General features: G+C 46.3%; 1 protein-coding gene across 1 annotated transcript in view; it reads right to left on the bottom strand.

Moving 5' to 3' along the window:
* Window positions 1-1,838: 1,838 nt before the first annotated feature.
* cdh4 (cadherin 4, type 1, R-cadherin (retinal)) overlaps window positions 1,839-25,580 on the bottom strand; it is a 116,949-nt gene continuing 93,207 nt past the window's right edge. Inside the window, exons 7-17 of the mRNA XM_047025488.1 lie at window positions 24,178-24,322; window positions 18,643-18,815; window positions 11,594-11,731; window positions 8,277-8,462; window positions 7,915-8,168; window positions 5,333-5,475; window positions 3,939-4,175; window positions 3,269-3,502; window positions 2,448-2,587; window positions 2,192-2,356; window positions 1,839-2,045 (exon numbers count right to left, since the gene is read on the bottom strand). Coding sequence (XP_046881444.1) covers window positions 1,839-2,045; window positions 2,192-2,356; window positions 2,448-2,587; window positions 3,269-3,502; window positions 3,939-4,175; window positions 5,333-5,475; window positions 7,915-8,168; window positions 8,277-8,462; window positions 11,594-11,731; window positions 18,643-18,815; window positions 24,178-24,322 — 2,022 coding nt within the window. The remainder of the gene's footprint in view (window positions 2,046-2,191; window positions 2,357-2,447; window positions 2,588-3,268; window positions 3,503-3,938; window positions 4,176-5,332; window positions 5,476-7,914; window positions 8,169-8,276; window positions 8,463-11,593; window positions 11,732-18,642; window positions 18,816-24,177; window positions 24,323-25,580) is intronic.

The following is a 25,580-nucleotide window of genomic DNA, read 5'->3' as shown; positions in this document are numbered from 1 at the left end:
GGGATGGGTGCCAGGTTCCTGACTGATCATCGTCACAAGAAGTATCGTCATTTTCCTTCGTCGAACTCCAAATGATGGAAATGAAAACACAAAATTAGTAAACATGAACTGAATTCAGTTGATCCTACCAACATTGATATAATCAAAGGATAGATGGAAGAAGTTTTGAAACATGTCTCCTTTATTTTCTAAAGCACATATCCAGTATCTAGATGAATGAAGAAAATAATTCAGATACACTGAATAATTGAACAACTATCGGCAGGCATGGCTGTGAAGCCTTCCATAGTCCTGAAGACTAAGAGAAGGAATGCTTATGTCAAAGACACGAGAAAAGAGGGCTGCATCTGACATATAAAACCAGGAGTATAACAAAGCTTTCCTTAAATCTTAGAAAACAACCTTCAAATAAAAAAAATCTTTGAATAGAACAGCAGAAACCGAATGAAATCTACATCATCTGAACCAAAATTGATTTTTCTTTTTTAAACAACCAACACGCGCACACACATTGAAAATGGCCTGGCCAACCCATCAGCCACTGAAGAGAAAGAGAGCAGCAAATGTTGTCATTAATACTTCAAAAATAGGTATCTTACAGTATTTTCTTTTTTTGTGTGTCTTTATACAGAGTATATTCATATAGTTTGCGGACTACCTTCACATTCTCACCACATAGTAACAAGTGCGTTGAGTAAAACATTTTGGAACACAAAAAAATCATGCACCTCTTAATAGTTTTGTTGACCTAAAAAAAAAGGTAATGTTCAAGGCGAGAAAAATCCTTCAGATGCTTCCAGGGCCTTCAATCCAAGCCATTTCAAGAGCCACTGTCATATCGACTGACTAGTCAGATCATGCCTATATAAGCTTTACAGTGTGAAAAACAACACAAAACCGTACAGGGCAGGCAAGCGTCTGAACGTACACAGGCTCCTAGACTCATGGTTTTGTAAAAGAAAGGGCAGGCATTCTCTGCTGTTAGAAACCCCCCACAGTTATAAAAACAATCACACATAGCAAGTGGCACTGAGTAGACAATGCTCCTGAAAGTCAGAGAATAGCCCAGCGATGGACAAATCAGGTCCTTCTAACAAAAGGCTGCTCCACTCCATCCCAAAACCCTCCAACTGGCCAGAGTTCAGAGTCTACTGTATTGGCTGACAGTCTTTACAGTCCAGTCCACCCTGATAGTGTCGCTTCTTCCTTTCTGTCATCTCTGTGTTGCGGCAGGGTTGGTCTGTCAGCAACGTAGTGACCAGGAGAGGGGCTTAGCAGGTCATGACGGGGGGGTTTGAGAGTACTTGCCTGAAACTGCTCAAATGGCAACCCACCCTGAGATAACAGGAGTCCGTACAAAACACACCACAAAAGGCACTTTATAAACGACAGTGCTTCTGTTCTAATTAAATTCAAGTTGACAAAGGGGAGAGAAAGAGTCAAGAGTGCCTTTTTTGTAACATTCTGTCACAAAGAAAGTGGACAAGATGTTCCTTTTTACCAAGCAAGTAAAAGAGGATCACCACTCTCAGAAGGGTCTCTCTTCATCTCCAAACTCCTCCAGTAGATTGAAAAACAAAGTAAACTATACACTGAAAACTTGCCACGAAAAAAAAGCCAGAGTACATTTGAGTTGCAGCAGAACCTTGTGAGGGCACTAAGGCATGCTCTAGAACAGCCTCCTGGTCCAGTCCTCACATGTCTACCATGGACCTACAGTATCTCAGGAGCTTTTCTTGGGCCCCGTGTGTGGTTTCTGGGCGCCTCACACATCTACCCCTCCCTGCCACCTCCGTAACCCCACCCCGCCCCACCCCCTGCCTTCCACCCCCACCCTCTCAGTCGTCATCCCCTCCGCCGTAGAGGTCGGCCAGCTTCTTGAAGCGCGGCCCCCAGTCGTTGAGGTAGTCGTAGTCCTGGTCTCCTGAGCTGGAGGAGTTGAGGGAGCTGACGGAGCCGGCCGTGGAGCCGCTGCCCTCGTAGTCGAACACCAGCAGGGAGTCGTAGGGCGGGGCCGTGGGGTCGTTGTCAGCTGCCCGCAGACCCTGTAACACGCACACAGGTGGGTTAGACAACTGGCTCCACAACAACAACAACCACATCCCTCCAGACGGGCTTTATATCCCGATCACGAGGGCGTACAGGCTGGTAAAGACTGGGCCCAGCTGAGGATATGTAAGGGTGAACGCACGTCGTTTATGAAGTCTCCTATGTCTCCGGGGTGGGGCAGGCTGGGTCTGACAGGGTACTGAGACTCAACAATCACAGGCCTCTCGTCCACCCTGCGCACCCCCGCTGGCTTGCTGATGATGTGGTCCAGAGACTCAGGCTGCTGCAGCTGGCTCAGGTCATAGTCCTGTGTGGGACAGCACAGGGGAGCTCAGCCAGATGGTCTCATGGGAGGGACTGGCGTTACCTGTGTGTGTGTGTGGGTGTGTGTGGCTGACCTGGTCCTCCTCTCCTCCTCCCTCTTCGTCGTATTTCAGGATGTTGTCTCTGACGTCGTCTTCCGGGTCGATCAGGAGAGGCTTGGCCTGGCGCTCCTTCTCTCTCCCCTTCATCCACATGACGAAGAACAGCACCATGGCTGCAACACACCCCATTGACTGTCAAGGACTGCATTATCTACAGTATGAATGTATGTATGTATTTATGTATGTATGTGTGTATGCACGCATCAGAATCAGAATAGTGTTTAATCGCCAAGTAAGTGGTCACAAACAAGGAATTTACTTTGGTGGGCAGGTGCATACAGTAAATATAATAAACAACATCAAATGGTAGAAAATGTACAACAAAATACTAGCAGAGCTATATAATTTAATATAAAATCCGATACAATTAAATAATATAGAATAAAATAACACATGCATGTGTAGCCTATGCCTATGTGGACTCAGGTGGCTTAATGGTTAAGGAATCGGACTAGTAATCTGAAGGTTGCTGGTTCGTGCCAAATGACGGTGTGTCCTTGGGCAAGGCACTTCACCCTACTTGCCTCAGAGGGGAATGTCCCTGTACTTACTGTAAGTCGCTCTGGATAAGAGCGTCTGCTAAATGACTAAATGTACATGTCTGTGTAAGTGTGCTACATGCCAGGTCAGAGGTCTACAAACCTTTTCCTGGGGAGCTACCTGCCTATAAAACTAATCTACCACACCTGATTCTAATAATGAACAAAGGATCCAAAACCAACAGGCAGGCAGCTCTCCAGGAACAGGGTTGGATCCCCCATGGCGGACAGTGTGAGTGAGTGTGTTCCACTCACTAAGCAGGATGATGATACAGATGAGGATGGCTATGATGGCTCCAGTGCCCAGGCCAGCGGCGGCTACAGCTCCTGTGGTGGTGCAGTCTCCATCCTCGTCACACGGACACACCTTCACCCTGATCACAGACCTGTTGGACAGGGGCGGGTTGCCCGAGTCCGACACGGTCACAGGAATGTCGTACACCCCCGCTTCCAGGTGGGGGATCCTGAGTCTCAGCTGGGCGTAATCACCTAGGAGAGTAATCACACACACGCACACACAAAAATCACACACACACACACAGATCACACCAGTCAGCGTGAGCTGGGCATAGTCATCGTCACACACGTCAAGAGCACAGAAAGAGGTCAGGGGGAAGCAGGTGGACTTACTGGGATAAAACATTAGGAGTCTGGGTCTTATTTAGCCTTAACACAACTCATTCATCTATGAGGATGGCATCTTGTCAGTCAGAGCACTGGGAGATGAATGGATCTAATTCCTCACAAATGGAAGGTCATCTGTCCACATGAGCAGGTGGCATTGTGTCCCTGTGAGCCTTCTGACTGTCACGCCTGACCTCCTCATCCCCCACTACATAGGGCGGAGGTCAGGCCGAGGGCCTACAAACAGCAAGGCTATGGCTCCACACAGAAGGGGTTCTAAATTATCTGGCGTTGACCTTACCACTGAGGCGGGAGATGGTCCAGTTGCGGCGGACGCTCTGGGGGAAAGAGGGAAGCTCGAAGACAAACGGGCCCACGTTGGGGTCTGCATCGGCGTCCGAGGCTGTGATGTTCACCCTGGAGTTGGGCCTGGCCCGCTCACACACCTGCGCCTCCTTGGGAATCAGCACTGGAGTGTTGTCGTTCACGTCTATCAGGTAGATCTGCAGGGTGCCTGTTCCACTAGCTGGAGGAGAACCTGGGAGAGGAAGGACAGAAGGAGAAAGACAGAGGTGAGAATGCAATACCTGACAAAGAAAATATTTCGATCTGAAGTCAACTTCACCTGGAGGAAGTCATTTGGAAAAGGAGATAATGAGATAATGACGAAAGGACAGAGTGGCGAGAAATGGGAGGAAGAGAGAAACAGAGGAAGATAGAGAAACAGAACAAGAGGGGGAGAGATAGAGAGAGAGAGAGAGAGAGGTGCAGCCACTGTGTGACAATACAATCACCTTGATAGTAAGTTAGTAATGACAGATAGAAATGAAAGTTCTACAATTTGTTTTTATACTAGAATGAAAGTACAAAATAAATACAATTTGAACACAATTATTTTTGATAACAACACTCTCACTAACAATAGTCTACACTTAGCATTTGAGAAGTTATATTTTGGCATGGGCTGCAACGTTGTGGCTGGCAGACTAACACACATCGTTAATAATCAGCAACTCTTTCTACTTGATAAGTAAGAGTTTATCCAAACTGGAGCTCATTCAATCACAGCACTGGAACAGTTTAAACTGGGTTTTCTATCAGACAGCATCAAGCAGAAGAACCATGTAAAGGTCCACTGCGTCTGCTTGCCAGAGTCTACAACTGCCTAGTCAGTTATGATTGGCTAGATGCTTTGTCGACCTCCCTTTTCGATTGAGCAAAATAAGTCAAGAGAATTTTATGCAAAGTAGGTATCGAGGAGAAATCGAGGTTTGGAATCAATATGCAGTCAACCTCTTGTTGGGCTAAACTCTATTTTGTATGCTATCAAGAGCAATGCGGCTTGCAAGTCCCAGACCAATCCTTTCATTACTTTCATTGATGAATTACCGCTGGGCATTCACCCTCTCAGGTACAGGAAGTAAGCGCCTCCATCTAAAATGGTTGGGCTTGATTGGTCTTATTTCATTGATGGCTACAGCAGCTAGGGTAACACTCTGTCTGGTAAGTAGAGCAAGTCACACATACACATACTTGCACACACACACTCAAACTCACATCAACACATGCACACAGACACACACACACACACATTCACACACACACACACACAGAGCTCCACAATCCACTTGTTGTTGCCCTGTAAAGTACCCAATTTCACTCATAGCCACACTCACACTCACTTACCAGACTTACCATTGTCGACAGCCAGGAAGGTGGCCTGATAGATGTTGTTTTTGACATAGAAGGACTCCCTGTCAAGCTGAGCCAAGGTGGTGATCTGACCATTGGTCCTGTTGATTCTCAGCCAGTTGGCCGGGTCAGATAGCTTGGAGTACCTGCTCTCAAAGACAGATACACAGACCACCTCTATCTGGTTAGAAACAAATACTAAACCACTGGAATAGCATATAGTACACAGTATAGAGAAAGAGAAGAATAGTGAATGCCTTCCAGACCCCTCGTTTGACCGTTAGATGTAGCAAACTACATTCTGTATGTAAGTTTATTATTCCCAACAGGATGTTATTTTAAAGAACAAATTCATCAACCGATGCAAACCTGCGCCTTGCAAGTTGAGAACTAACTTCTAACTTCTAAGGCCCATTTGTTGTAAACAACTTATCGGAGACTATTTTGGTACTGAAGAGTACAAGTTGTGAGTGCTGCAAATGAAGTGCTATGTCTGAGAGTGGAGCAGGTGTGCAAAGGTTAATTGCTAGAATGTTGCATTGGCTTGTACTCAACTCGAATTCACAGATAGTATATGTCAATATTCTTGCTTAGACACTTGAAGAAAGATATGAGGACAGAGGGGGGGAGCGAAAGAGGAGGAGGAGAGAGAAAACGTGCCGGAGAACAATAAAAAGAAGAAGGGAAAAGGGAGAGGTGAGAGAAGGAGATGTGCGTGTAAACCCGGTGCACAGGATGGTGTGATGAGGAGAACAATGTGTCGGAAGTTAACACAGGTTAGTAGGTGCTACTGAAACATGGGGGAAATAATGGCAGAGCTAAATCTGGCTCTCGGTAATGACGCACTCTCACCCTCGCAAACCATGAAGTTAGGAGTGGTAGAAAAGCATTTCTGTGTACTGAGTGAAGGGATTACTGAGAAAACGGCAACAAAATGTCACAGGCAGCCACATAAACAGACTCAGGATTCAGCCTGGATGGGATGTTTGTTGGCAGGTGAAACAGGGCTTTCTGGTAGACGTGTGTGTGGTTGTGTCAACCCTCCCTGTGCTGTTGTGCCATCTAAGGGGCGCTCTCTCACTCCCTCTGACACCCAGCTGGCCAATGGGAAAGGCCACACAGCTGTTGAGGCAGAGCAACATCCACTCATGACCTCACTTTACAAATGTTAGAAATGAGCTGGCAAGCTTAACCACCCTCTCCACTCCATCCATAGAAAAAGACCCAACCCACACAAATATACCCACACATACGGTTTTATCGTTGTGCGTATGGGAGGTCAAATAAGTGAATCAAGCAGTGGAGATCAGGCTGTCTGCTGCCAGACTACCTCTGAAAGAGACAGTAGCTTGGAGCATCCATCAATAACTGAGATAGACAATAGGGTCAACAGAGAGAGAGAGAGAGAGAGAGAGAGAGAGAGAGAGAGAGAGAGAGAGAGAGAGAGAGAGAGAGAGAGAGAGAGAGAAGAAAGAAAGAAAGAAAGAAAGAAAGGGAGAGAGAGAGAGAGAGAGAGAGAGAGGGAGGGAGGGAGGGAGGGCAGGGAGGGAGAAAGAGAGAGAGAGGGGGAGGGAGGGAGGGAGGAGAGAGAGAGAGAGAGAAAAGAGAGAGAGGGAGGGAGGGAGAGAGAGAGAGAGAAGCAGGAGAGAAGGGTTTTCTATCTCAGAGGAGTAAACAACATAATAGATTTAGTTTGCATGACTAAATCCATTAAGAAAAAGCCCTGTGTCTCAAATTTTGCCAGGTTTATCTTCTGCCACTCAATTCTAGAACATTCTGCAATGAAGGTCTCCCTGCCATTAAGTGGAATTGATTTATGTTGCATCTTGGAAGGGAGTGGCGGGATGCCCTTTGACCCTGTGGGGATGTGGGACTTCTCTCCGGTAAGGCCACGCTGGCTCGATGCTGCGCTGGCAGCGTGCCCGCCATGCCATCTCGCTCCGGGAGCACAGGCCCACAGTCAGCGGATCGATTAGGACTGAGAGGAATGGGCTGAGTGTGAGGAACAACTCCACAGTTCAGCTCATTACACACTGACCCCTCCACGCTCGTCTCTAGGCAACAAAGAAACCACTGGACCCTGGTCCTTGACGGGATCAGTTTAGAATGTCACAGCGGAGACATGGTCCAGTGTGTGATCAACCTGGACAAATCATAAAGTTCAGTTTCTCTCCTGGGCTTAGTCAGAGATGTGTGAAGTTCTGAAGTGTACAGGGTTTTAGAGGTCAGGTGTAGCAGATGTGTGTATATGTACAGATCATCGCACCAGTCAGAAGCTAGCTTTTGGTTGGGGTAGCTGGTAGTGGTTGCACTTGCAGAGTCTGTGGTGCTGTGTTTGAGTCTAGTGACGGGTGGTTGACACGTGTGTGCAAAGCCGACAAAGCTTGCGTGATCACGTCTTTTACACTAGTAAACACATTTTATATGTAGGAGTGCATTTATACACAGTATATACATATGTACATGGCCAGTGTATATAATAAAAATATATGAATTATAATAATTATATATAATGAGTCCTATAGAAAAGGTCTGTAGCTGGCGTATTTCAATTTGAGGGCATCTGGCTGTTGTCAGGACCCTACCTGACGGTCTGATGGATGAAGTGGTCAGGGTCAGTGGCAGCAAACACGGTGACGGTGGTGCCTGCTGGAACGCCCTCCTCGAAGCGGATGAGTTTGGGGTTGACGGGAAACACAGGGGGCTCGTTGACATCCTGAACTGAGATGGTGACCCCCGCCGTGGACTGGAGGGACGACTGGATCCCACTGGCCAGATGGGCCTGGTTGGACACCACCACTGACAGCATAAAGGCCCGGTTCATCTCAAAGTCCACCGGCTAGGGTGGGATGTGGTGGAAGATACAGAGAGAGATGTGATGCCACTGATTAATAAAGAACCACAAATAAATCAGTCCCCCTGGTCGTCGTCCCTCCCCCCCCCTTACCTTAACCACGGTGACCATGCCGTCGTTGCTGATGGGGTTGGTGCGGATGCTGAAGTGTCCAGAGGGATCTCCGTTGATGATCCTGTACACAGCATTCCAGTTAGGGCTGTGAGGCTGGTCCCTGTCAATCACCGTCAGGTTGGTCACCACCACATTAACCTTGTTCTCAGGTACCTCTCCCGAAAACTACAGGCAGTGAAGGAGGGAGGGAGGGAGGGGGAGGGAGGGAGGGAGGGAGGGAGGGAGGGAGGGAGGGAGGGAGAGAGGGAGGGAGGGAGAAAAAAGGTTAGAATGCATTTGTATCAGAGAACACTCCTATCGTTACAGTAATGTTGTATCCAATTCTACTGAATATATGTTTGCATGAGGCTCATTATTCAAACAAATGAATTTGTTCAATTAAGAGTTTCCCCGATTTAAGTCTAGCGCAGCACATAAAAAAAACTGTACTCATTTAAAATATTCATTTAAATGAGTACAGTAATTAAGTTGATGGCAAAAACTGTGTTGGGGTAATGATCTTTATCATTATTCCAATCTAAAACGACTCAGTCTTAGTTACTTTCCTGTGTCTCATGAGTCTCAAGTAAAACCCTAATAATAACCACAGGACAGGTAATCTAGTACCACTGAAGAGGGGTAAACACGCGCAAGCTCACATATATGTATGTAAACAGACACACACACACACAGTCACACACACATTCCCACACACAGACACTGACACACAATGCTTTGATTGTGACAGTTATCCCTATTTCCTCTGGTGATGCGTTAACTGGTTTATGGTGTGTGTGCCAGCTGCTATTCACTCTAATGGCTTCATCACGGCACTGGGGCCGTATCCAACATCTCCCCCCCCCCCCACCCGCCCCCCCAGCTCCTTTGTCCCCCCACCTCGCATCTCTCCACCTTCTCTCTCCCAACATCACCACATTGATGTGGCATATAACTAATTAAATATGCACATTCTTTTTGGCGTGTGGGCTTCTCGACTTCATTTGCATCCTCATCCAAGCTTGTTTGACAACCATGAAAGAAGGACAAACAGAGTGTGAGAGAGAGAGAGAGAGAGAGAGAGAGAGAGAGAGAGAGAGAGAGTAAAAGGGAGCGAGGGAATAACATTTTGGTAGAAACAGGATAAGAGAACTCGCTAAAGAGTCCGCACCCTTGAGCATAACAGGTGCTACAGAAAACAATAGTATTTAGAGTTGTGGATGTTCCATGAAGTAGAACAGATGACAATCTGGACAGTGAGGCAGAGAACCTAGCGGAGGACCACTAACCTTCTCAGTGACATGAGTAAATCACTCCATGGACTGAGACGCCATGGGAAGCCAGCCTGCCAGGGTCCACATTAGCACTTAACAAAATATGAACATGACTGTAATATACAGAAACAAAACAATATGCCTATGTGAGATTTTGGAGACGTTCTCCCTCCCAGGGCAGTAATGGCCTCTGAGAGGACATGGATCAAACCAGATGGAGCTGCCTTGATGCATCAGTGTGAATGGGCCATTACACCCTCGTCGTGAAAACAGTCATCCCCACTGGCCACAGAAATTAGTCTATTATCTGTCATTTCAATGTGACGTTAGATACATGCCACATTGTGCAGCGTTAGGTTTCGTTAAGATTTTTTTTTGCAGCATCAAAGACAGCAGACACATGTTGTCGCGGTAGAACTGCAATTGCTGCTCCATGCCTGTCTGAGGCAATAAACAACGACACAAGAGCTGTGCTGTGTGTATTTAAACGTACACACCTCAGCTTCAAATCCTCTATTTCGTATAGCTCTAGAGTTGAGTTTTGTAGTGATATACACTTGATGAGATAACATCATGATAACACAAGGAGAGACAGAAGACATTCTTACAAACCCTGAATACAGACTAATGAGTTGTGGCAAGTACCATTGTCTTTTTGTTTTTCACATAATGACGAACATCACACTCTCATATTCATACCCGTGTACCCAAATGAATAAAACATTTGGCTTTTTTCAAATTAGAAGCTGTATATCTGCTTGGTTTACGCCCCCGCAAGCAATTTCACTTAATTAGCGTGCTTATGTTTTCTCACCATCTCCCGTAGAGAGATGTGCATTCTTCCCAGCGTCTGTCATACACAAATAATTACTGAACTGCTCCAAGACTAGTTGGCTGTGTGGGAAGGATTGAAAAAGGATTGATAGACAAAGAAAAACAGCATCTGGATAAAACGACTTTCTTTGCCAGAAACTGGGTGAGTGTATGCGTTTGCGAGTGTGTGCATGTGTGTGTGCAAGTGATGCTGTGTGCGAAAAAGACCTGCCCTTTCGCCGCAAAAGCCCACGTTTATGAATATAGACACTAAATGGCCCAAACATTCCTGTATCTTGTCTTTGGATGTCGTTTCATGCTACAAATGCAGTATGTCCTAGTTGTCTATCTGGGCCCATTCACACCCCAACACTATACTGCCCTGCACATTGAGTTAGGAGCGGAGAGAGTGGGGCATAGCTGAGATGGTTCCCCTGTTTTCCTGAGACCACATAGACAAGTCTAAAAACATACACAGATGGATGGAAACAGAGAAAGAGACACACAGACAGGACTGGATTGTTTGCATTCTTGTTCTGCCAAATCTAGTTCTGCTAGCTGGCAACTCTCATCTGAGCGTGAGGCTGGAACTACGCTGGCACACACTCATGGTGCCCCACCACAGGCACACTGATCCACAGTGTGTGACGTCGACACACCCCTCTCTCTGCAGATGACTGGACACAAAAACACACACACACGCACACACACACACAGTAGGAAACAGGAAAGTAGGCCAACTGTAGTCAGCCTGTCTCCTGTCTGTCAGCCTGTCTGTGCCAGAGTGAGACCAGATGCCTGCAGACAACCCAGGAACACCAGAGGGACTGCTGGCAGAGAAAGGGAGGAGGAGGGCTGCTCTCATCACCAAACAGCATGCCTGTGATCTCTCTCGGCCCTCCCTCCATCTCCATCCCTCCATATGTCGCTCCAACCCTCTTTGCCTCTGTTTCTTTGACTCCAATTCTCGGTGTCCCCTTTCGTCTTTCTATTGCTGTGGTTTCGGAGTCATCTTGACACATTTCTCCTCGTTCTCTTGTTGGGATCTTGGAACCAGAGTGCAGTTTCTGGATGAGTGGAGAAGACGGTGCTCCTCTACTGCTGTGTGGAGCTGACAGTCCTTTACCTGGGCTACCACCTGTCACGTCAGGGGGACACATGTCCTGGAGCCAGACTGCCCTCTGAGTGTGTGTGTGTGTGTGTGCGTGTGCAGTTAAAGGGGGCTTCACTCACCGTCCTAGCGGTCAGCTCTGGGGGGTTGTCGTTGATGTCTGTGACAGAGATGAGGGCCGTGGCCGTGTTGGAAAGACCAAAGTTCAGGTTCCCCTCCATGTCGGTGGCCTGAACTATGATAGTATACTGGGACACTTTCTGGAAAACGGAACAAAGAGGTATGTATCATTATGTCAGCACAACAGCAGAGTGAGAATTAACTGACTAAAGGAAGATTGAAAGACTGAACAAATGAAAATTCTTTTTTTATAGCATTGCAGGATACGTGGGAGAAGGTGCATGTTTGAATGCACACAGGCACACAGGCACACAGGCATACACACATGCTTGTATGCACATTTGCACATACACACACACATACACACACATACACACACTCACAAATGCACAGAGACACCAAGTGAGGGCTGTGAAGTGAAATGAGGGAGCAATGAACGTCAGTGAAAGGCTCATCCATTACAGCCCAAAAGTCCCTGCATTCAGCTCTGGGAGCAGCCCTGATCATCACTCATTTTAATGGAGGCCCTGCCACTTTAAGAAGAACCACGACGCTGCAAATATCATAGAGAGTGAATGGACATTATTTAGTCCAGTTAAAAGGAAGTGGGCTTGTAGCCAGAGGCAGGGCTGCAGTACATGCCTCTCCACAGCACATACATCCATGGGGGGGGGGGGGGGGGGGGAGAAGAAACATTCAAGCTGCTTTTTGTTCTCCTTATAGTGTGCAAACCATGTCTATACGTGGCATACTCCCCCCCCCCCCCCAATTATACATCTGAAATGTAGACTGCATGGGTGTGTCTATTTGTACCCACATAGGGTTATGCTGTCCACATGATCTCAGTTTGGTGCTGTCCATGGTGCTGAAAGTTCAACATGTCCCCAGCCACCTCCAGCCTGAGCCCGGCCAAAGAGTTCCAGCTCTTTCTTCCTCCACCCCTGTTCTCTCTCTCTCTCTCTCTCTCTCTCTCTCTCTCTCTCTCTCTCTCTCTCTCTCTCTCTCTCTCTCTCAGCCTAAGCCTCTCAGAGCCTCTGCTTCTCTATGCTTCCATTAATTTCATTTGGCTAAACCCTCCATTGTGTTGGAGCAAAGCCTGGCCGTCAAGGACAGGTCAGTGTGTAGAGTCTGCTGTTGGATTCAGCACAAAATGGCTCCTACAAACCATCTACAAACCCTGCCGTCACTGGATGGGTGTTTGCACTGCGGACCTCGCCAGGTAACATCCTGGGGGACAGCACAGGATGTTGCTCATCCTCGCTTTCCCCAAGACAACCCTCGATCAGGATCAACTAAGGACTTTCTCTTCCTGCCTCCCTTTCTATCCATCTCTGCTCAGTCATATCAGATGAACCATAGAAGCAAAGTACTTGGACTGAAGGAAAGTCACTTCAGGTCACTTGCAGGGACATTATGAATGTATGTTCAAGTTAATATGTCCCTGACAAGCTATATTATTGAAAACTCAATGCAGGCTGCCCTTTATTAGATCTATAATGAAATATCAATACTCATCTCAGAGTACTGCAGTAAATAGACCCAACCATTAATATGTCCCTCTCTTGAATACTAACCTAAGGTCCAGCCATTTCAGAGAATGTTGTGTGTCTGTGTGTGTGTGTGGTGCTGTATGAAGAGGGGAGGAGAGCATGACGCCAGGTGTCACTCTTACACGGTCGGGGAAATGAGGCGTCCAGCCCCGAAGCACTTCATTTCTCACATGAGTGTAGTTGTGAGTTTATGTCCCATCTACTGCACACACACTGGATCATGCTCCGCCAAGCGAGAACGCAAGCACCAACTGGCACGGACAGCCTCGTCCTAACAAGCCAGTAAAGGATTCTCTAATGAGTTCTGTAGCTGTGCTGAGCACACCTCTCTTTGGAAGATTAGAGGCCAGCACAGAGAAGAAGGAAACCCTCTCAGGACAGAACAACAGCACCAATTTTCCCACAACCCAAAGACCACAGACTTTAATCTGAGGGCTTGAAAAGCATCCGGAGCCAGAGGAGCACCTTCACTCTTCAGATCCACAGCTGTACATTGAGATCCGTTTCAGAAAGACCAAATGAGGTGGTTTACCTCCCCCGGGACAATTGAGAAAGAGAAAAAGGTTCCACTGTTCTAGCTGAAAGGACAGACGCTGCTAAAATAGCTGTCCATTGGTTGCAATTTGGAATGCAGGACCAAGCATGCGTGTTTGTAGAAGATTGTGCCCTTGGAGGCAAAAAGGGCCAGGCTGTCCTTGACCACAAAATGAAAAGATTTCGTACACAAACATTTGTGATTTGGAATTAATTGGACCAGAGCATTCATGTTTTCGGGTTTTGTTTGTGTATTATACAAAGCCAGACAGAACGTGAAAAATATGCAGAGTGTGAATGCTATAGTGAACTAGCACTTTCCGTATTTGTTCTGTCGTTTGTGTTCCGGCCTGTCAGTCTCATACTGACCACAGTGATTACCCTGTCGCTTACAATTTTCCTCAAACAGCCAGACACTCACATGCATCCCAAGACTCCCTCCCTCCCTCCCTCCCTCTCTCCCTCCCTCTCTCTCCCTCCCTCCCTCCCTCCCTCCCTCCCTCCCTCCCTCCCTCCCTCCCTCCCTCCCTCCCTCCCTCCCTCCCTCCCTCCCTCCCTCCCTCCCTCCCTCCCTCCCTCCCTCCCTCCATCCACGGCTGTTCACACAGTGCCTCAAAGCCTAGAACCACATATAGGAAAACACTAAACAACTAACAACTAAACAAACACATCAACATAAGGTCAAGTTCACTGCGGCTCCCTGGTGGGCGTGGTACCGGATGCTATGCCAGGCAACCACAAGTACCTGGAGGGCCAGTCTGTGGGTGCTCAGAGACTCTGTGTTGTCCAGCAATTGGGCCTTAGCAGACAAAGACAGTTTAAACCACAGATGGCACAAGCTGGAACACAGCACCAAGCCTAGCCATGCCCATCCAGGCCCCAGGAGGGCTGCATCCTTGGGTAATGAGAAACAACTTAACTGCCAGTCCAGCCAGTCTTCTGTCCTACTGCCAGACGAGCTGAACTCCTTCTACGCTCGCTTTGAGAGGGACAGTGAACCCCCTGCAGTGGAGCTACCTGAAGGCCAAGCCAGTGGTGTGCCTACACTAACTGTAGCTGAGGTGAGGCTATGCTTTAAGAAGATCAACCCTCGCAAGGCACCTGGCCCAGACGGCATATCAGGTAGGGCCCTTAGGGGCTGCGCTGACCAGCTGGCAGGGGTCTTCAGTGACATCTTCAACCTCTCCCTTAACCTGTCTGTACTCCCCACCTGCTTCAAGAGGACCACCATCATCCCTGTGCCCAAGAACACCAAGGTCACATGTCTGAATGACTATCGCCCAATAGCACTGACCTCTATCATCATGAAGTGCTTCGAGCGGCTAGTCAAATCATTCATCTGCTCCTCGCTGCCCCCCACACTGGACCCTATGCAGTTTGCATACCGGTCCAATAGGTCTACAGACGATGCCATCGCTCTGACCATGCACACCGCTCTCTCCCACCTGGACAAGGGGAATACATATGTGAGGATGCTGTTCATTGACTACAGCTCTGCATTCAACACCATCATCCCCTCCAGACTGGTCTCCAAGCTTGTGGACCTGGGACTAAGCACCTCCCTCTGCAAGTGGATCTTCCACTTCCTGACGGGGAGGCCACAGGTGGTGAGAATCGGTGACCGCACTTCATCTGTACTGATCACCAACACAGGCACCCCCCAGGGCTGTGTGCTCAGCCCTCTCCTGTTCTCCTTGTTCACCCACGACTGTGCGGCTACGCACAGCTCCAACCTCCTCGTTAAGTTTGCTGACGACACAACCATCGTGGGCCTCATCTCTGACAGTGACGAGTCAGCCTACAGAGAGGAGGTTGACACCCTGACATCATGGTGTCAGGACAACAACCTCTCTCTTAACATCAGCAAGACCAAGGAGATGATTGTGGACTTTAGGAGGCGGCAGGAGGAGGAGCATGCACCCCTATTCATCAATGGATCGGAAGTGGAGAAGGTCAGCTGCTTCAAGTTCCTCGGGGTGAACATCAGCAATGACCTCACCTGGTCTGTTCACACGGACAAGGTGGTCAAAACGGCCCGTAAGCGCCTCTTCTTCCTGAGGAGACTGAAGAAGTTTGGTATGGACTCAGTCATCCTTACTAACTTTTACAGATGCACTATAGAAAGCATTCTGACTGGTTGTATCACAGTGTGGTATGGGAGCTGCACAGACCGGGACCGCAAGGCCCTACGAAGTGTGGTCCGTTCTGCTGAGTTCATCATCGGCAGGAAGCTCCCAGCCCTACAGGACACCTACCACACACGTTGCCTTAGGAAAGCCAGCAGGATTCTAAGAGACTGTTCCCACCCATCCTTCAGTCTCTTTACCCCGTTGCCTTCTGGCAGGCGTTACCGCAGCATCCGGTCGCGCACACGCAGACTGGACAACAGTTTCTACCCTAGGGTCATCAGGCTTCTCAATGGACACTGATATGGACATTTTTACTGCACACTAGTCACTTATACACTGTCACTTTCAGCTACTGGTTGCTCTTTCAGTAACATTGCACTACTGTACCTCGCCACCAGGCTCCTGTTTGGTCATTGACAAAGTCACTGATCTGTAAATTTGCACTACTGCACTGTACTCCATTTAGGTTAGATTAGTTTTTTTTTCGGGTTGTAACAGGTTTTTTTTTTTTTTTTTTTTTTGTGTATTAGGGTTAGTATAGCGTACTATTTATTGTTATCTGTAATTTAGGAAGTTTTAGTGTTAGGGTTAGTATAGTTGTTTATTTATTGCTATCTGTATATTTAGGAAGTTCACTTATCTAAGCTCAGCATAGATGTAAATTTGTTCTGTGTACTTATATGTTATGTTATGCCAAGTGCTTGCGTTGTCTTGTCTTAAGAATTTCAGTGCCCAGTCTAACCTTGTGTTGCTCTGTGCACCTGACAAATAAAAGACTTGAACTTGAACTTGCTTCGAGAGAGGCCATGGACACCGCCCATGCCAGCTGTGCCATACCCAGCCACCTGAGGACAAGGCTTTACACACCCTTCACACTCATAGCTAGCAGTCACACTCAATCTCACTTTATTTTCTGTCCCAACCAGGAAGGAATTTCTTCATGAATTTGCCTCCTTTTTGCTACCTGCTACATGCCCCCTGTCTATGGTTTGTCAGGTGATAGTTTTGTGCCAGCAGTAAATATATATGTGTATCAGTCTAGGGAGCACTGCTGACAACACAGACAGTTTAGCCCTGCATGTTCACCTGTTTGCTGAAACATGCAGTAATGTTGGGTTCAAAAGATAGGTGAGGTCAGCCCTCTGAGGTCAAGGGTCGGGGAGGCTAATAGGTATTGATGAAGAAAGTGTTTTGTCCGTCTCTTCATAAACGGAGTGACAAAGTTCAGTTGAGGTCTGGATTTTAATAAGGATTATCAATCTGCAGATTGGGAGAGAAAACCAGACCTCTGACAATAAATGCAACACAACACCAGGCTTAGGTATCAATCATGTCTCTCTCGGCTCTGAAGGCCGGAGGACCATCTTTTATAGGGCACAAGAATGTAAACATAGATAGTGACAGTCAGGCAGTAATGACGTTACAACAGTCTCAGAGAAAGAGATTCACAGCTCCCAACACATGACCACTCAGACTAGAGAGTTCATAGTTGGAGCTCTCCTTGTAGTCATGACAAGGAACATTTACCCAGAACTTCTGACTCCTGACCTCGAACATCTATTAACCCTGACACATACACACTACTATCTACTCTTATTAATAGCAAGCTTACATGCGAACATACTAACTAGTATCCAATGACTAGTTCTCTTGATTAGTGAATAATGTAAGCACACAGGAAATCTAAATTTCTTCCACAGTATTCAGGAGTGATCAGTGCTGAGTGACTCGATATTGGTCCTGGCAGGAGGGGGCCCTCCTTTAACCCCTGGTGACTACATTCCAATTAGACATCAACTTCACTGATGAAGTCGATTAATTTGCTATGCAACTGTTTACTGTAGCATATGTGGTGCTGTGCATTATGTGCATTGCACATACTATGTGTGTGTGTTGGTGTGTGTGTGTGTTTGTGTGACCTTGACTGCAGGTGGGTGAACACCCAGGTGTGCCCCAGTTTTTGAGGGAGGACCATGGGCAGGTGGGGGAGGGACTGGCCTACTGCTGGGTCTAGATTAATGAGGTTTACTTCAGTCACTTCAGCTGCTGGGGCTGCCTTCTCCAAAGGGGAACGCTGTGCTGGCCTGCATTACCTAGTTTCTTGTCAAGGCTCCAAACAGAACACTCTACAAAATCTACTGGAAGAGAAATATATAAAGTTCCCTCCATTCAACATATTCTGTGTGTGTATGTTCACTTTATTCAGGAGCAACATGATTGTGACTAGTATTCGGCATATGTTCTGCAGTCCTTTACAATCTTTTAGTAGCTTGACTTGGCTACACAGGGGTTTTGGAACTCAAAGGCAACGTCTGTGTATACAAAGAAATACTACAAGCCAATTGGACTAATGACAAACTGCTAGCAGCTTACTGATGCATTCTGGGATAAACAGAAATGACCTTTTGTAGCCCCCCTATTTAGCAATAAAATGGGTCCCTGTAGGAGGTGAAACGTAAATGACAGTGGAATTAAATAGGAAGTATTCCCATGACGAGAGTAACTGTGTTGGTATTTGTGTTGGAACTTTACAGCTAACTCTAGGGTTGAGGAACAACTATTCATTTAAGGTCTTTGGAGCTGGCATCCACTTCCAAGAGAAGTGACACACTGAACCACAAAACTTCACAATTCCCCTGGTGGAAGACTGTATTAGTGTCAGAACATTGTAAAGAAAATCCACAGACCATTAGAATGATTCAATGATGGTCTAATTGTACGTCGCAATGGATAAAAGCTTCAGCGAAATGAATGCATCTCAATGGAAATGGCAGTTTGAAGTGTGTGATCAGAACCATTTAAAGACGAGATGGCACTCCTCCTCACTGGGACACTTACCTCTCTGTCCAGGCCCGCTGCCACGGTTACGATGTCGCCTGTCTCACTGTTGATGGTGAACATGTTGGGGATGGGGGTGTGGGGTGTCTGGGACAGGATTCTGTAACGCACCATCCCGTTAGCCGTGGTGTAGTCGTCAGAGTCGTTGGCTGTGACCTGCATCACTGACGAGCCTGCCAAGGCACAGGAGGTAGGGCCACATAGTTAGTATTTTTATACTTGAAACATGGAGAGGTGTTTTCACACGTACAGGCACACCCTAACACATGTGCCAACCCCCAGTGTACTTCATTGAATATACAGTTTGTTTCTGCAAACAGCCACGCCGCCCCTTGGGATCCATTCAAGCTCAAGGAAGAGACGTGAAAATCCCATCGTTCCGGAGGTACGAACCCACGGATGTTTCAACTTTTTCAAATGTGCATCCATTATATCTGTGCACTGCTGCAGAGACTCACTGAAAGAGCAACATGAGCACTCGACACAAGCTCTCTGACAGAGCCCTAAACCCTGCCTGCTCTGCTCTGCCCTGCCTGACCTCTGTTCTCTCTCCCAGTCCATTTAGTAATGAGCGCCACCGCATCTTCTGCCATTTCCACCATCCATTATTTCACCCTTCAGCTGCTACACTGCTGCCCTTAATGCTCTCCTGCTCTCCAGCTATTTGTCTTGGTAACATGGGTAAACGCAGCCATTTAAGATGGTTGTATGTGTGAACGTCTGTGAGTGTGTCTGCGTCTGTGTAAAGGGTGGTTGTGTGTGTGTGTGTGTGTGTGTGTGGGTGTGTGCACGGTGAGAGGCTGTGTCACCATCTCCCTGAGCAGAATTATTGATTTGTAAGAGATTGTCAGCCAGGCTCACAAATGTGACCAGGCAATTAGGAGCACTCTGTGCAGGAAAAGGACAGATCACCTTGTTCCTTTCCCTGGTGCAGGGAAAATGTCACTCTCCATCAGGCGGCCATTTAGAGGCTGCTGCGAGGGCTGCTGGGGGAGAGCAGTGCTATTGTCAGTTTACAGGGACAGGGGAGGAGAGAGAAGCCTGGAGCACAGACATGCCACTGTAGGATGGAGCAGGCGGTTGAGGGACACTGCTTTTGAGGGGAGGTAGAAAATAACTTTATGAGAGGTGAGAGACAGGAGAGTGGGAAGCAGTTAGAGGCAAGGGTGTCAGTGAGTTAAGAATGTGGCTAACTACACATTTGAGGCTCTACCCTGGCCCTGAAGTACAGACTCATAGTTTATGTTTAGAATGTTTTCTACATTAAGTAGAAACATATTGAATTGGAGATGGGTAGTAACCAGAGACACCCTGTGGGTCTGTGTGGTTACAGGTGTCTCTTCGGCTGCCTCTCATAATTGGGCAGAGATTGCACCATCATTCCCATGACAGCCCGCATCGATGGGATAATTGTAGCTGAGAATTCTATTTCAAACTTCATTAAGTTTCAAAGAAGGATTTGTCACTTTGCCCAAGGACAGAAAAAAAGACGGAGAGAGAGAGAGAAGAAAAACAATTACCTCTATTCCAGAGGAGAGTGTTAATATTTGAACAACCTTTCAAACCGTCAGGGGAAAAAGAGACGTGATGTGGTGAATCGTGTGTCAACTCTGCCACCTTTAATTTCAATAAGAGGAATTCCTAATACGCTTAGGCTGCTCTTGGTCCAGGAAGGTGCCCATGCCTGAAAGGGTTAACCTCTGAGCCCATTTAATTCCTTTTTAATTTGAAAACGGATTCAAAATCCTAATAGCTTTTCCACCAAAAACCAATGGAGCTGAACATTTCAATGGCAGCAAGCAGGCATGTTTGTCGTTTGGTCACATAGACACCTGGGGGAGTTGAGCTTACCAATGGGGTTTATCTAGATTCTAGAAGCTAAACATTTATGATTCACACCTGCCTTCCAATTGCAAGCGACAGGGAGCAAGAAGGTGAGGGGAGGAGAGGTGAGAAAAGGAGTGGAGGAGGACAACGGGAAACAGAAATGCAAACACTGATGTGGAAAGACTGTATGGGAATACATGGGCTGGGACAAAAGGGGAAGGTGGGAAGAATAGAGAGAACAAAGGGCAGACCAAGAGCACTAAAAAGAAAGGCAAAAGGAAGTGTTGAGGGTGGCACTCAAGGAGAAAAAGCGGGAAAATGTCCAGCAAAGGAGGGTACAGAAAGATGATAGCTGTTGTTTGAGAAAGGAGGATAGGGATTGAAGAAATGGAATTAGTAGAACGACAGAGGACTGATGTGAGAAAGGAGGGAGGGAGGGGTGGCAGCCACACTGTGTCTCAGGGGGACACAGTGACAAAGGGGACAGAGCTGACTCTAATGGCACTGTGGGCCCCCAAACAGATGGCACTTCAACTCCACCCACTCCTCATACACAACCCTGCAGAGCCCCGCAGGGAAACAATCAAAACAAGGTAGCAGAAAATGGCCCTCAAATCTGACAGCGTTCACACCTCAGCGCAGTCTGAGGTCTTTAAATGACCCCACTAAGATTTAGAACATGTAACTAACGGGGGCACTTCCTGGAGGTGAAACCGGAGTGCGTAATGTATGTTTTCTATATGGTTTCTATATTCACACGTATTGTTTTTTTTAAATTTCAACTTTCAATTTCAACAACTCCCCAAACAACTAAGATGTTCTTGTCATTGTGTAACATATATGGCTGTCTTCCACTTACCCTACACTTTCCACAAGCAAGATGGCAAATGCCGACAAGATCTAACTTGTATTCTCCAAAGTATCTTTAATCAAGTCATAAACATGAGCAGGTACAGAATCTACATGTACATGCAGAGATAAATCATTTTTACTTCCAGGTGGCTGTGCACAGTCAGAGAGGAATTTGGCCCCAAAGTCCATCTCTATATATGGCTTGTTGCTCCCACTACAAGATAGTTCTGAGAGATCTAACTCAGTCAGCTCCATGGTCCTCACAGCCCAGAATGGGTAGTTCACACCCTCAGGGTCCATTACACTGATTGAGACATCCTTGTGTTGCTGAGCCCCTTTGTGGCTTCATCCCTCTCCTCCTGAGTGGTACATGTCTGGTTCTAATTAGCCCCCCAAGCCAGGAGGCAACCGAAACTCTTAAATCCCCCAAATTGAGTGTTTGAGAAATCACTCAGTCGGCTGTTTTGATCTTTCTATGGCTTTTGAAAGGGGTATAGAAGAAATAGGATCAAGTACAACAGGAAAAGTAAGGTCGAACATTCCAGAGAATACTGTACACTTGGGGTAGATACTTTAAGACTCTCTAATCCTAATCTGTTTTATAATGGAGCACAACCTATTTTTTTACAATAGGTTTTTATAATATCTAAATCCTAAATAAATGGTGTGCTGTCAGTGTTCATTTTGTTTCATGGTCTGAAATAGGTCCATCAACCATGCTCTTTGACAGATGGATTTTCCAGGGAATTTATCCCAGAATACCCGGGTCATGACTCCCTATGAAATTGAATTAGTTCCTCATCTGATCTCAATAAGACATGAATTAGATCAGATTGGATTAGTCTGTCCGTATTATAATTGTGAGAGTTCATACATTTAAGACCAATCAAATTGAATGAGGTGCTCCTTGTGTGTCCTGATGGGTGTAGGCCTGCAGCAGTGAATAGCAAACATGTCATGTCCAACTGAGTGGTGCTGATAGATTGATTTGATACCCAGCATTGCATCTGGTGATGGTGATAAGGCCGGCTCCCTCTAGGTCTCCCTCTGTGGATGCTTTCATCCATGAGTGGATTGAACAAGTTCTACAAGGACACTTTCAGCTCTATCTTGACAGGGTATTTTCAAACAAATCGGGCCTATGCATTCTTTTTTTATTTTTGCCATCTCATTTTGCATAGTTTGCCACACAGTGGGAGCAGGTTGTGGAAGTATCCGAAGGAGGCGTTGAGAGTTGTCATTTGCACATTACTACAGTTTACATTTAGAAAACAAACTATTTATATATTTACCAGCGAAAATACATTTAATTAAATGTGTGAATGCACTTCACGTTAATGCCACTCCCCAAGCGGAGTTTATTTATTTCCAGTCATTAACATATTATTAACATCCCAGCACAAAGTTTGAGGTCAAATGTATATTTATAGGCATTGTTGGCTTTATGGTTTAGGCAGTCATTGATCACAGAAATGCATACATGTTTTTAATCACTGAATTCACAGTCAATTATTTAGAAATTCATAATTGACAATGGCTTTGTATTTCTGTTTGGCTACCCAATAATTTCTGGAAATGCTTTGGGCACTTCACTAATGCGGTCAGGGACAAGCAGGTTGGTAAGATAAGTGTATGGTGTTATTAAATACTAGGAATAGCTAACTCTTTCAAAGCCTCCTTTTTATTTACCACGTGTGAAAAATTGTAATTGGCTCAGGGAATGACACACCAAATCATTCTTTCACCCATATGAACACAGTCCCACTGGCTTTTGAGTAATAAAATACCCAGTAATGCCTCTTTCACCCAGAGTGTAGGTCATGTGAGAACTGAGATTTTCCTGTCTCTTGTTTCATTAGCAGTAACAAGATAGGGACCTTTGAAAATGTGGGTCCACAGATACAGATAGGGCCATGTTCTACAGATACAGAACATGGCCTTGGAACTCAAATCATTCCATCCCCTTACCACGCAAGGGCCGACAGTACTGACAATACAAACAGTAGTGGGCCATTCAGGTTAGGACTTCCAGTCCTCAATGCAATGTGAAATAAACAGGGCATTTAGTCTATCCTCATACTGTCGCAAGCAGCCAATTAGTCAAGTGTAGTTTAACATAGTGTCTTCCTTCCTTAAATTTCATCACATCTAAGAGAACAAAGGGGAAGAACCCAGAAATTCTTTGTGGTTTGTGCACATTCTTGACAGCAATTATTAATGAGTCTAGTCAATTAGCTTTTCAACCTACATTTTTTAAACACAAAAGCGTTGTGACATTCTTGTAACCCCAAAACAAACTTTGTCCTTCTGTTCCCTAGATTTATTTATATATTTATTACATTTTCAGAAACAGAGGAGAAGAAAGTCCCTCTTGGGATTTGTCTAGTTGCTTTGGCTAATTAGAGATGCTCGGTATAAAATAGATCCACGCTCCGGTGAGAAAAACCACACACAAACAGACGCTCAGCCACACATTTTCTCCTCTCTCACAGTGTTTACTAGCACTCTTGAGATTCACTTTGCAGTTCAACATTGTCTGGACACAATAAAATCTAACATTTCTCCTCAGAGACTCATTGTTAAACAAGTGTTCCTTCAACCATGACATGAGTGCAAGTTTACTTCAACCATGACTTGAGTGCAAGTGCAAAACTCATCTCGCCTTTAAACTGCACACAACTGTTCCCTGAACACTTACACTGTTAAAATCTACAATGCGTGATCTCTTAATAATCCATTTGAGCAATGTAGGCTACACAGACTCCTTTGAAACAAATATAATCCAAACTGATCTGCTAATACTTTGTATCATGCAGGCTTCATGCAGACCATGTGGCTTGGTCGAGTTCCTCTTACCTGGTTTGGATCCCTCCGCCACAGAGCCGTTGTAAACCTGGTTCTGGAACTCTGGCCGGTTGTCATTCATATCAATGACATAGATGTAAAGGTCAATGGGGTTCTCCACCTGGTTCCCATTCATGTCCACAGCATGCGCTCTGAGCTGTTAACACACACGAACACACACACATCAGTATCAAAGTGCATGCCTGGAGTCTGTTGACGTTGTTGTTTAAATAGTAGTATTTGATCTAGAATCTATGTGCGATCTGATATGAAACTGACGTTTTTGTTGGAGATGCAACGCCTTAGCCACTATCTAGCCATAATTCCTGGATTGAGTCTATTTGTAGATCATTGCAATTACAAGACAAGGAACATTGTGAGCTGTCCAAATCCAGATAGCTGAGCTCTAATCCTAACCTTATATGGTCTGACAACAGACAATCCGACAGTATAGGCGAAACAGATTCAAACATTTATGGAATGCCCTTCTACTGAAAGGGAATGCATAATCTCTTTTAAAACATCATGGAATGAGAAAAAAATGATTGAACAAAACAGCCAGGAAATAGGAACTGTCTCAGTCATAGCCTTGCACAATCAACCAGATTCTGGGGCTGAATGTTTCCACTTTTCACTGAGTGACGATGAGCTGGACAGTAGTGGAGGTCTGACCAGCACAGTGGAGCCCCCAGCTACAGCATCCATACTTACCGTCATTTAGAGAGCTTCATGCATACAGAACCATGTTTTCCCACCCCACACCCACACACACACACACACACACACACACACACACACACATAGACACATGCATGCACCGTTCCCACACAAGCTCAGAAGCATATTAAACCCCCTAACTTCAGCCACTAAATATATCCCTAGATGATGGATCGCCATAGTCCAGAGCACAACAAACAAACAAAGAGAAAAACCAACAGACAAACAAGTTCAATCTGTTTTCTCAGCTGTTGGCTCTGCATGCTGAGGGGAGAGGGTTGGTGTGTGGGTGGGTGTGTATGTGAGAGAGAGATTGGGAATGAGAGAGAGAAAGAAAGAGAGAGAGAAAGAGAGAGATAGAGAGAGTGTGTAATGTAATTTCATCGGAAATGGAATCCAAGGCCTGGAGGACTCTATGAGAAATGTATAGACTGCTAATGTGTATATTTGAGCTGTCATTAGCATGCAGAAGGACTGTCCCAAGAACCACCAGGGAGACAACTCCACAACCGCCGTCAAAACAAGCCCTTCCGAAACGTTGATGGGGTTTGTCTGCTGCCTCCCAGGCACGCCCAGACGACCTCTTTATCACTGGAAATAGCACCACGGTCCATTCAAAATGGTTTAGAGGCTGTCAGGTGCTGACGGCAGCACGGATCACTCCCAGTTGAGATGTGCAGGAGCAGGTGTACAGACAG

The sequence above is a fragment of the Hypomesus transpacificus genome, chromosome 9 (assembly GCF_021917145.1).
Source record: "Hypomesus transpacificus isolate Combined female chromosome 9, fHypTra1, whole genome shotgun sequence".
In the NCBI taxonomy this organism is placed as follows: Eukaryota; Metazoa; Chordata; class Actinopteri; order Osmeriformes; family Osmeridae; genus Hypomesus; species Hypomesus transpacificus.
Note: the sequence above shows the minus strand (reverse complement) of the source record. Positions and strands in the feature narration are given on the sequence as shown.